At 37.4% G+C, this 12814-nt stretch overlaps 1 protein-coding gene across 1 annotated transcript in view; it reads left to right on the forward strand.

The window, feature by feature from the left end:
- The window catches only part of LOC106879930 (ubiquitin carboxyl-terminal hydrolase 19), a 163422-nt gene that overhangs the window by 6457 nt on the left and 144151 nt on the right, over positions 1–12814 (forward strand). The window contains exon 4 of the mRNA XM_052977848.1: positions 11649–11763. Within this exon, the coding sequence (XP_052833808.1) occupies positions 11649–11763 (115 nt within the window). The remainder of the gene's footprint in view (positions 1–11648; positions 11764–12814) is intronic.

Consider the following 12814-nt stretch of genomic DNA (forward strand, 5'->3'; position numbering starts at 1 on the left):
GGACCCCAAAAAAGACTGTGTCTATAGTAACCCTTGAAGACCAAGGTATGTAACTCTATTTTCTTTTCTCTAAGTTAAATGGCTACACTTAGAGTAGGTTGTGTAAAGGTTTGGGGCCTGGGTTCTGTTTGGAAGCAGGGTGACCTGCTCAACAATCTCAGGTTCCTTGATTTAGATGTGACCATCATTAGTTAGACAAGAATTTCTGGGAAGCATACTCTAGCATCCATTTTCAAAGACTCCGAAATATTCTCATTTTGTGATCTGTTGGGAGTAGGTGTCAGTGTAGCAGTGTTGTTCCAAAAATCTTTGGAAGGGCAATCTTCTTGGACCCAGATGGTAGGTGGGTGGTCCTAGATGTGAATGGCAGCAAAGGTGTTTCCTTTCGATTGGAGGCCATGTATGCCCCAACAGGGGTCAGAAGGCCAGATCTCTTCAGGCTTCTAGAAACATTTTTGGAAACATCTGCTTTAGTACTAGTGGGGGACTGGAATAGTATTTTGGACATGTGGAAGGACTGTATGGGTTTTGTACATAGAAGAAGTGGGTGTAAAAGCCTCGAAAACCTGCTTAGAAACTTCCAGCTGTCTGATAAGTATTGACTGGATTTCCCTGATATGCCAGTGGAGCAACCACAACGTCATCCAGATTGTATTTAGATAGAGTATTTGTTAGGTCAGCTGAGAGGGATAGCATAGGGTGTCAACAATTCAAATTGGTTGGCTACACAGACCACAAATTTGTGATCTACATAGTTGATTTAGATAGGACTCATAGACACAGGGACTTGGTTACTGGAAGCTGATCATGTCCCTTCCAGCGATCAAAGACTACAGGGACTGGATTAGCAAACTAGTTAAGTGGCAGTTGGCAGGGGCAGTTGTCAACAACCAGTGGTGGATTGCCATGAAGAGGGCAATTAGAACAGAATTGATATTGTTTAGCAAAGAGCAATAGAAAGAAATAGATTAGAGGGAGAACTAGTTAGCAAACTAGAAGGGGTGATCAGTAAAGGCATTGTGACTGATGTGTTAGCAGTGAGAATGGCTCCTGACCATTTCTCTGAGGCAAAGGATCATCAGGCAATAGAATCAGTTTTCCACTTTAGAAGATTAATGATTCCATATAGAAGATTAGTGGCAGGGAAGTGCAATGACATCCTCAGGGAAACTTTGGGCATTGATGAAAACAAACTGGCTAGTCTGTTCCAGAGGATGTTTTAGTCAGGGACCACTATGGATAATTTCCAGATGTCCCTGGCTTTGCGGTGCTACTAGTTTGAGATGAACTCTATAGGCACGGATGTGCTGTCAGATGGGCTTGTCCAAGGTGCACGCAGAATAATGAAACCATTCTGCATGCACTCATTCAGTGTCTGGGCATTGTAGGACAGATCCATCTAGTTACTGTCCGCTCTCACAAAATAAACTGGAGCAAGTAAGATTGAGAACTCTGAGAAGTAAAATGTGGGATGGATCCATCTGTCGGTCAAGTCCATAGTGATGGTTACCCTATTGCTCTCCTTCAGTCAGGCAGGCAAGGCAGTTTTCCTTTGCTGTGGCAAAAGAGGTTGTCTGGTGAACAAAGCTGAAAGGAATGAGGACAGAGACTTTCCTCTTTGGTAGAGCCTTCATTGACATTTTCAAGTTTTACTTGCAAAGGAAAGTGAGAGTGGGGAGCGGGAGTGCTCTCCTCCAGTGAATTTATTGAAAGGTGGGTAAAAGTTGCCAATATGGCAAGAGTGGATGGTACTGCTCTAAGTGTAGACCTGTGAGTCGGAGGAAAGGAGTTGGAGAGGGCAGTTGTCATTGGTTTTCAGGGTGATCTTGGATGGTGGGGTTCTCTGATTATCCCTTGAGGTCCTTCTGTATCAGGAAAACACCCATCACTATCACCATTTATTTTCTCTCTGTTACTGTCGTATACTATGTATACTTCCCTTCTTTTAATGTATACTGTGTATACTTTTTTGTTTTAATCATTCCATTGGCGTTAGGAAGGGCATCCAGCTGTAGAAACTCTGCCAAATCAGACTGGAGCCTGGTGTTGCCATCCGGTTTCACCAGTCCTCAGTCAAATCGTCCAACCCATGCTAGCATGGAAAGCGGACGTTAAACGATGATGATGATGATGATGATTATATGTAAACACCCACTTTGTATGTCGGTTTTTATATTGTCCCCCTCATCATTCACCCTGGTGGCAAATAAAAGAAATTATTAATATTATTATTATTATTATGATTAAAGCGGCAAGCTAGTAGAATCGTTAGCACACCAGGTGAAATGTCGAGCGGTATTTTGTCTGCACTATGTTCTGAGTTCAAATTTTGCCGAGGTTGACTTTGCCTTTTATCCTTTCAGGGTCTGTAAGATAAGTACCAGTTGAGCACTGGGGTTGATCTCCCCCCAAATTTCAGGCCTCGTGCCTATTGTAGAAAGGATTATTATTATTAACTCAGGTTTTGTTAGAACTCCTGGAGTATTGCATGCATAACGGGTTTGCTTCCTGCACCTGATGGCACCATGCTATATGTTTTTTCGGTTCTATTTCAAAACGGGGGCACCAGTTTTCATTTATGTCTTATGTAGTGTTTTTGGTACCGAAAGACTTTCAAACTTCGTATACTTATCTATTTTGTGTTATAGAACAGAAAAAAATTTTTGTATTCAAATTTATTTCATGTAAAAAATTGTCTTATTTCGATAATTTCTACTAATCACTGACGTCTATTCAGTTGAAAACAGTTAGCGCTGTAACGGTGTATATCGTATTAATCTCCTAACCCTAACCCTAACCAGACTGTTAACCCTAACCCTAACCCTAACTCTAGAATCCGAACTCTAAAATTGTTACACACATAGATACGTACAGCGTAATTTATTATATAAACAATATATGCGTATAAATTACGATTAAACTGGATGAAATATGTCACATATAATAACATTTTTATGACCGCCCAGCAGTAACTCTATTCAGCTGAATAGACGTCAGTGATTGGTTGAAATTACAGAAATATGACAACTTTAACATGGAATAACTTGCGATGTACGTTTTTTTGTTAAGAAGACTAAGAGTAAAAGATGTTTTATATGACACATTCTACCAGTGTCCCAAGTTTCAAAGTGTTTCGTTAGTGTTTCGTTAAGAAAATACTGGTGCCCCTGTTTTGAAATAGATCCGTTTTTTCAACTAATACTTTCCTGATTATTCTGGCCATGTCAAAGAGGCAGACCTTTTGTAACACCTCTACAGGGCACTCTATTCTGATTTCCTTTGTATTCCCCTCGATGCCTTCTGATACTGTCCCCAACAATAACAGGCACTATCTTCACCTCCTTCATTTCCCACTGCTGAGCTATTTTGTACAAAAGAGGATTGTATATCGTTTCGCCTTCCTTCTTGACTATTTGTGGGTCAAAGGGGCATGCAACATCAATTACATAGCATTTATTATTAATATTGACTCTGCTGCGATAGTGTGATGTTGTAGATTGAAGATACTGTGTGTACCGGGGATTTTGTACTGTCTGTCAAGTCAAGGCGGTGAGCTGGCAGAATTGTTAGCATGTTGGGCAAGATGCTTAGCAGCATTTCATCTGTCTTTACATTCCTGAGTTCAAGTTCTGCTGAGGTTTACTTTGCCTTTCATCCTTTTGGGGTTGATAAAATAAGTACGAGTTGAGTACTGGGAGAGGGGGTGGGTGATATAATCGACTTGCATCTGCCCCCAGAATTGCTGGCCTTATGCCAAAATTCAAAACCATCATTATTATTATTAAATTCTCAGCTCTTGATCTTACTTGCTCCAGTTAATTCTGTGAGAGTGGACAGCAACTACTTGTCAAAGGTCTCACAGGGTTTCTCAAGGTCTCTTTCTACAAATTAGATGTTAAATATCATGGAAGAGACTGAACATCCAAGTACCAATCACAAAATCCTTACTGTCTCAAATAGAGCAGGTTTTTTAAATTTTTTTGAGAAATTGTTGTTATAATTCTGCTTGACTGGCTCCCGTGTTGGTGGCACGTAAAAAGCACCATCCGAATGTGGTCGGTACCAGGTCCGCCTGACTGGCTCCCGTGCTGATAGCAGGTAAAAACCACCAATCGATTGTGGCTGATACCAGTACACTCTGACTGTCTCCTGTGCCAGTGGCGCGTAAAAAGCACCCACTACACTCTTGGAGTGGTTGGTGTTAGGAAGGGCATCCAGCTGTAGAAACTCTGCCAGATCAGATTGGAGCCTGGTGCAGCCACTGGCTCTCCAGACCTCAGTCAAACCATCCAACCCATGCCAACATGGAAAATAGACATTAAACGATGATGATGATTGACGTAACTCTTCACAATGGTAAGTAGTCAAGATGAAGAACGCGATTCGATTGTAATAGATATTTTATTAGTTGAATGATATTTCAACAGTAAGTCTGTTTTTGTCAAGTTCAAAATAAGAAGTGATAAAAATTCAAAATTACAGAAATTTAAATTTAAAGTATGAACGAGAGCAACCAGCGTCCATACGTTGATGGAATGACATCATCAGTCTTTAAGCTTGAATTTTATAACAGGCGAAAAGAAAAAGAAAAAGACAGAAAAAAGAAAGAAAAGGAAGAAGAATATTTAATCAAACAGTTTTGTATAAATTTGATGATATTCTCCTGTCATTTTATTCATTCCTCCAGGGCGTGATGTTAACCTGCAAACATATTTCTCCTCATGCATTTTGAGAAATGAAAGTGAAGCAGATTCAGAATATTTTCTGAGAATATTCTCTTTCAAGTCTTTTTCAAAATTGCAGCCATTTGATGTAAAATGTTTGGCAAGTTCTGTCGAACTACTGTTATTGTGCCTGACATCATATCTGTACCTGTTAAATCTTTTGTGTAATTGTTCTGTTGTACAACCAACGTAAATCAAGTTGTCTTTCATTGATTCTGCTGTGTACACCAAATGGGAATCTCTACATGTCCCACCTTCTGAATAAATCATAACATCTCTGTTATGATTCCTGATGGAATTCACTTGACTCATGCTGTTACACAATGAACAGGGCTTACCTCTCTTGTGGCTGTTTTTCAAGGTACAGCGTGCACCTACTCCAATGTTCGTTTTCTTGGAGTCAGAAATAGAGCACCAAAAGAAGCCAATGCAAAGGCAGAATAATATTTTCTTATGTTGTTCCTAAAATTAGATCCTTCGTGATTATTTATATCAAATAATTGCCTAAGATTACCAGGATTTTCTTGTAAAGCAGGAATTAATACTTTTCCATTGTGACAACAATTCAGGATCTCTCTTGAGAATCTTAGAGCTCCACAGTATCGACAAATAACATTGATATCAGCAATATGGAATCCTAAAGGTAGATCTTCATTTACAGCATTTCTTTGTTGTTGAACTCTGTTTCTCGTATTCTGTAAATAAGCCTCTCTCTCTCCTCAGGATTCATGGTATTTCTTCTCTCTTGATCTCTGTTTCTTCTATTCTGAAGATAAAGTTCTCTCTCCTCTTAGTTCATTTCTTACGTTTATTCTCAAATACGGTCACTGATTGCTTGCTTCTCTTCCGCTGGTAACCGTTGCCGTTATCTTCTCTGTCGCTCTCTTGCTGCCACTCTTTGTCGACTTATTCTTTCTTCCATTTTTAAGAATGGTTGAATCTGTAAGTGATATAAAAAGCAGCTCCCTTAGCATGACAAACACCGACGGTAGAAGTGTATTAATATAAAGAATGCTAAAGCAAATTATATGTAATCAGTTGTAACTCTAGCAAAATGAATTTCTTCAGGAATATAATGCAACGTTAGCTACACATGCTTCCATGACAAATCTTTACTTGTGGAAGTCTATGGTTGCATCCCATCATTTTTACTTTTCATAGGCTTGAAGCAAATTGTATCCAGATAAAAAAAAATGTTAAGTAAGTTTTTGTTTATTATTCAATATTCTCAATAATTATGATAAATTATTTCAGATGTATCATTTATATATCCAGTGAAAAACAAACAAAATCAACCTCAAAACTCACACCTCCCAGGGATGTGGAAGTGAGCAATGTGCAGTCTATGAACTGTCAAATTGAAAACAAAATTATATTGTATGAAAATGTATGATTATTTGTAGTATAACACAAAAATAATAAAAATTATTCGATAGTTAAATATGGTCACTTTTAATATATGCCACTGGCATCATTGAGGTAAGCAAAAAATTATCAACGACACCATTAGGAATTTCATAGCTTTTGTCCCATTAAATTAGATATTTTTTTATTGTTTTTGTATATGAAGTTCTAAAAGAAAAAAAAGTTATGAGTGTTTGTTTCTCAAATTTGAGGGTGATAATATAGTTCTATACTTTTTTATGGATTAAGTTCCATGAGGGGACTTTTCATATATGTCAGCGGTGTATGTCACCGGTGTCATTGGGGTAAGGAAAAAAATTATCAACGACAATTATAAAAGGCGGTGCTCCAGCATGGCCACAGTCAAATGACTGAAACAAGTAAAAGAGTAAAAGAGACACTGCAGATAATTTCATAGTTTTCGTCTCATTAAATTAAATATTTTTTATTGTTTTTGTATCTCAATTAAAAAATAAAATCCACAGACTCATAAATCTTTCATATTCATAATTTCATTGACAATTAATCTACATTTGTATTTTAATCAGTTGCCTGTTAATTGCTCTATTTTTCATTTTTCATTTGTCTCTCTTTTTACTAGGCTTGTTACTATATAGGTCATTGTATGATTTCTTCTGCAATTTATTAAAAGTTTTTTTTATCTTGAAAATATTCTTTATATTAGAATTAGTTTCTTAATTAATTTTAATTAAAAGATGAATTATTATATTATATTTTTTGCGCTTTGTTTTTTGTAATTTGTTTTAATATAATAATTATATATTAACACAAAACAAGCATTCAATTTTTTATAATAGATATTGCTTGCATGGTTTAATTTTAATGTTACTCATTATTGGTGGGGTAGAATTGAATCCTTGGGTCTGGGATTAATAAAAAGGACAATAATAATAATAGGGGGCAGGGTAATCAATTGGATGAAGAAGAAATGAAGAAAACATGAAGCTCAAGCTAAATAAAGAAGAAAAAAATGGACATATTATTAATTAGCATAACAGCATAGCCTGGAAAAAACATGGATTACATGGGAAAATGCGAGCAAGAGAAATAATATTCTTAAGCTTATAAACCTAGAAAAGTCCAGGACAAGTTATTACACTTGGACAAATTCAGGACAAGTTATTAAATCTGGTAAAGTACAGAAAAAGAATATTTTTTACTTAAAATATTGCAGCTAAGGATAAAATTTGAATATTAAAAATTATTTGATTTTAATTTGCAAAGTAATATTATAATTAAAAAAGGTACCATCATTTTGGTAAAATATTGACACACTAGAATACTTAAAAAATGAGAGCCAGAAGTACCAATATAGCTAAAGCTTTATGCAAAGTAGAATAGTACATATGGTAGGTAAATTCATTATGTAAAAAATAGGCATTGGGTCAAGACTAAAAATGTGAAGACTTGGCAATAACTCAAGCAAATTTTACTGTGAATTTGTTGGTATAGGTAGATTTTACTGTAATATATAACTAATTTTTGTATTATTCTATTTATTGTGCTAACTAATTCTGTACTATTATTTTTTATAACCTATTTTCAACTTTCTAATTATTAATAATTTAAAAAGAGATATTTTTTTAAAGTGCAGAAAATATTTTCATTGAGTTACTTTTTAATTTTAATAGAAGTAACAAGTAATAACAAATAAAAGAAATAACTTGTTTTAACAAAAGCTAATATTTTCAAAATCTAAGTATTTTGTTTGAAATGTTATCCTTAGCTGCAATGTTTTAAGTGAACATTTTCTTCTTCTGTACTTTACCAGATGTAATAACTTGTCCTGTACTTTTCCAGGCTTGTAAGCTTGCATTTTTCCATGTAATTATATATAGATAATATAGCGCCCTTTTCTTCTTTTCACAAAGCCAAGGGAAATAACTTGAATTTAATCCTGACTTATCTCCTTCAGCGTGACAAAGACCGACGGTACAAGCATATTAATATATAGATTATTATTATTATTTGATGAAAACTTTCAGCTTATTTTGCTGGCTTTGAAGGAAAGTATCAGATGCCCACAGCCTGCAGACTAAGGTGACACCTGTTTACTTCAAGAACCCTGCAGAGAACTCTTGCAGCTCTAAATAATGATGATTTTTGTAGGTGTTCTATCTTTATATTCGTTCCAGTTTTTTTGAGCCTTGTTTGAAGTTGAATGCTGATACTTTCAAGCACACTAATTACTTTTGGTATCATATTCATTTTCTTCATTGCACACAACCTGCCTATTTCCCACTTCAGTTCATCATAGTTGTTAATTTTTCTTCGATCCTGTTGTCACCAGGACATCATCATCATTATTATTATGCAGTAGTCTTATTTTTATTACGTGCTTTCACTGCTCTACCGAGCGCAACTCTGTGTGCCTTGAGTATGTGCTGTGGTTTGCTGTGATGCTCTTATTTTTACTGTATTGAAAGTGTTTTACATGGGATATGTGAGATGCCTAGTATGCTATTGTCTGTATGTTATATATACTTGTTAGTCCTGGTGTTTTTGTTATGAATACTATGATTCCTACTATGATAGGAATTGATTCTGTTTTTAGACTCCACTTTCGAGCTACCTCTATCTCCAGATTCTTTTTATTTTGAAAGTTTCTCCGTTTCTTTTTGAGAAACATTGTCATTTGTTGGTATTGATATATCAATTACAAAGCATTTTTTTTCTTGGTGATCTGCGACAACTATATCCGGCCTATTGGCCTTAATTTCTCTATCTGTGTGTATTGGCATATCCCAGAGTATGGTTGCTTTCTCATTTTCTGTGACCTTTTCTGGCATGTGCCTATACCATTTTTTTGTCTGTTGTTATTCCATAGTGTTGGCATAGTTTCCAGTGTATATAGGTACCAGCTCTGTCGTGAATATATTCCTTCTTAGCCAGGACTGGGCATCCAGAGACAATATGATTTATTGTTTCTTCTCCATCTCCCCATATTCAGCAGTTACTTGTATTTCTTTTCATCCCATGTTTTTTGGTAATTTCTGGTGGCGAGGCTTTGATCTTGTGCTGTAATTAAAAATCCTTCAGTCTCTGCTTAGAGTCCTGAGCTTCTCAGCCATTGTTGGGATTTTGCTTTGTCTATTTCTTTTCTGCTTAGTGTTTACCACAAAGCAGCTTTTCTTGCCATCGTTTAATCACAATCTTTTGCTGTTCCAGTTTTAGTTTGGATTTCAGTTGTTTTACAACTTTTATTGTTTCATCATCATCATCATCATTTATTTATTTATTTATTTATTCCAGATGGTACAGTGTGGGGTCTGACATTCAACAGTGAGATTGACTCCAACAATTGCAAGATGGAACTGGCCGACTCTTCTACTTCAATGGTTCTGACTGTGAGAAAGAAGGTTCACAGCCATTGGACCTCCCTGGAGGTTGGTCACTACTCTTCTCCATTTCATCATGTTTCTCATCAATGCTTGACCTCTCTTGCTATTACTGACCCTTCTCTGTTGTTGAACCTCCCCCCCCCCTGTCTGTCTTACTGTTGCTTACCTCTTCCTTCACCTCTGCAGTCATCGTCATTGTCATTTTAATGTCCACTTTTCAATGCTTTTCTTTGATTGGATGGAAATTGTTAAGACAGATTTTTTTTCCTGTGACCAGATGCCCTTCTTGATATCACCCCCCACCTGTTTCCATGTAAGCTAATATTTTCCATGACCAGATGTGTTTGCACTGAGGATTGGAAATAATCAGCTTCCATGACAGTGACACTTGTTTACGCCCATCATGCAAAGTCCAGGCAAGGAGACAGTAACACACACACACACACACACACACACACACACACACACACACACACAGAGGTGCAGGTGTGGTTGCATGGTATGAACTTTGCTTATCAGACACAAGGTTTCAGGTTCAGTCCTACTGTGTGGCACCTTGGGCAAGTGTTTTCTAACATAGTGCCAGGCTAATCAAAGACTTGTGAGTTGATTTGGTCTAACCAAAGACGTCCATTGTGTATATATACATGAGGTTCCGCTAGCTATGATATATATATCATCATCATCATCATTCGAAGTCCACCTTCCATGCTGGCATGAGTTGGATGGTTCGACCGGAGCTGATCAGGGAAGAGCCTGCACCAGGCTTCTGTCTGTTTTGGCAGTGTTTTTTACATGGCACAAGCACGGGCAAGGTCAGTTTTAACAAGGTTTTTACAGCTGGATGCCCTTCCAAATGCCAACCACTTTACAGTGTGGACTGGAACTTTTTACATGACATCAGCATTGGCAGGGTCACCGAGTAACTTGCAAGACAAAGATCTAATGAGAGGGGAGGGGGTATTGGAGGAGGAGATCTTGTGTCAGATGATGAAGTGTTTCGCTGTGGAGAAGGTACATGGTTACCTGGTCACGGGAATGGAGTAGATAAGATCCAGGCTACTTATGTTTCGTTGCGAGCAGAACCTCGGAAGTAGTAATTACCCAAACGAGGGGTAATTTGCTAGTTACTTGTTGGGCCGCATTTTTGATCAAATCTCCTGTGAGTTAAAATGAGATCTCTTGACAATAATGTAAACTTCATTTGATTAAGGTATCTTTGACCTGACAAGTAGCTAGCTGATTACCCCTCATTTGGGTAATTACTACTTCCAAGGGTCTGCTAGCAATGAAACATAAGTAGCCTGGATTTTATCTACTCCATTCCCTAATTTGGGATTTTTATTCACATACACAGCAACTCCAGCTGCTAACTGTAAACTACAAATAACTTTTTCCAGCTTATTGAACTTTGATATTGGAAAAACTTACCAACTTCTATGTCAATAAACCACTATTGTTCCTGAAAGTTGTTTCTTGTACCTTGCGGGGACTGTTGGAAGCTTACTAACTTTGATCCTCTCTCTCTTACACACACACAGCTGATGCCAGTGTCGCATAACTGGCACCTGTGCTGGTGGCACATAAAAAGTACCCTTTGAACTTTGGACCTCATGGAGGTAATGACAAGTGGCCGAGACCTTTGGCAATATACTGTGCTTGAGAAGACCTGTTAAGCCAAGTGAGATTGTAGTTGTGACCAATGCCAGTGTTTCGAAACTGGCACGTAAAAAGCACCCACTACACTCTTGGAGTGATTGGTGTTAGGAAGGGCATCCAACTGTGGAAACCAGGCCAAATCAGACTGGAGCCTGGTGCAGCTCTCCAGCTCACCAGTTTTGAGTCAAACTGTCCAACACATGCCAGCATGAGAAATGGACATTAAATGATGATGATGTGTGTGTGTGTGTGTGTTTATCCTCCACTACACAGCCATACCTCCACCTATCTGTTTCCAAATTCCATTCGAAAAGTTTGATCAACTTGTGGCTGTGGTACAAGACACTGGCCAAAGGTGCTGTACTGTGGAATTGAACCTGGGACCACATGGTTACAAAGCAGACTTCTTCACTCTATGGTCTTCTCCCATTTCTGTTTATTGCTGTCCTTCCTCCCACTTTAATGAATCATCTCAACCCTTTTCTCTGTCCCCTTGCAGGCTGACATTGGTGATGACCACAATCAGGCAGCTGGCTCAATGGACAATGTCATGACCGATAATGTTCTAGAACAGTTGGTCAGTAACGAGAATGACAACAGCTGGAATGACTCGGGTAAGTTGTGTGTATGGCTCTCCTGCACATGTACACACATTGATGTATACACACATACACATATACACACATGCATGCATGCATAGATATATGCTTGCATACACACGTGTACACACACACCACTTGCAGACACTCAGACAAAGAAATATACACATGCACGCGCACACACACACACACACACACACACATACAAGTATGTACATATGTGCCCCATATGTATATACACACACACGCAAACATAGATGTGAATATACATAAACACATGCATATAGATGTATACACACATGCACATAGACATCTACACACACAGACATATGTTTATATACACAAACACACACATACAGACGTTTATACACATGTACACAGGCATCTTTACACACACACACACACACACAGATAAATATATACATAGATGTATACACATGTGTACACATATATCGACACACATACAAATGTGTATATATATAAAAACACACATATAGATGTATACATACACATACACAGATATGTACATACACATACACACATAGGCATGAACACTTACACAGATGTGTGCACACACACATAGAGGTATACACGCACCCCCACACATGTACACCTAGATGCATACATAGATGCATACGCATTCTTATCCCATCATTTGCATTTAGCAAACTCCTCTCTGTTGAACACATCTATATTATAATCGTCACTAATTAGTGTGCCTATAATTAATTAATTTCAGCCTGACAAAGCTTTAGATACTTCAACAAATTTATTAATTGTTGTTTAAATATAATAACAGCATGTTTTATAGGATATCAGTGACACATTATAGGATATCAGTGACACATTCAATAGGATATCAGTGACACATTCAATATCTCTAAACTGAACTAGTGATAGTTGTAAGTGTGGTTGTGTGGTAAGAAGTTTGCTTCCAAACCACAGGGTTCTAGGTTCCATCTCACTGTGTCTTCTACTACAGCCTTGGGCCAACCAAAGCCTTGTGAGAGAATTTGGTAAACAGAAACTGAAAGAAGCCTGTTATATATATATATATATATATATA

This window comes from Octopus bimaculoides, chromosome 29, assembly GCF_001194135.2.
Source record: "Octopus bimaculoides isolate UCB-OBI-ISO-001 chromosome 29, ASM119413v2, whole genome shotgun sequence".
NCBI classification, from domain to species: domain Eukaryota; kingdom Metazoa; phylum Mollusca; class Cephalopoda; order Octopoda; family Octopodidae; genus Octopus; species Octopus bimaculoides.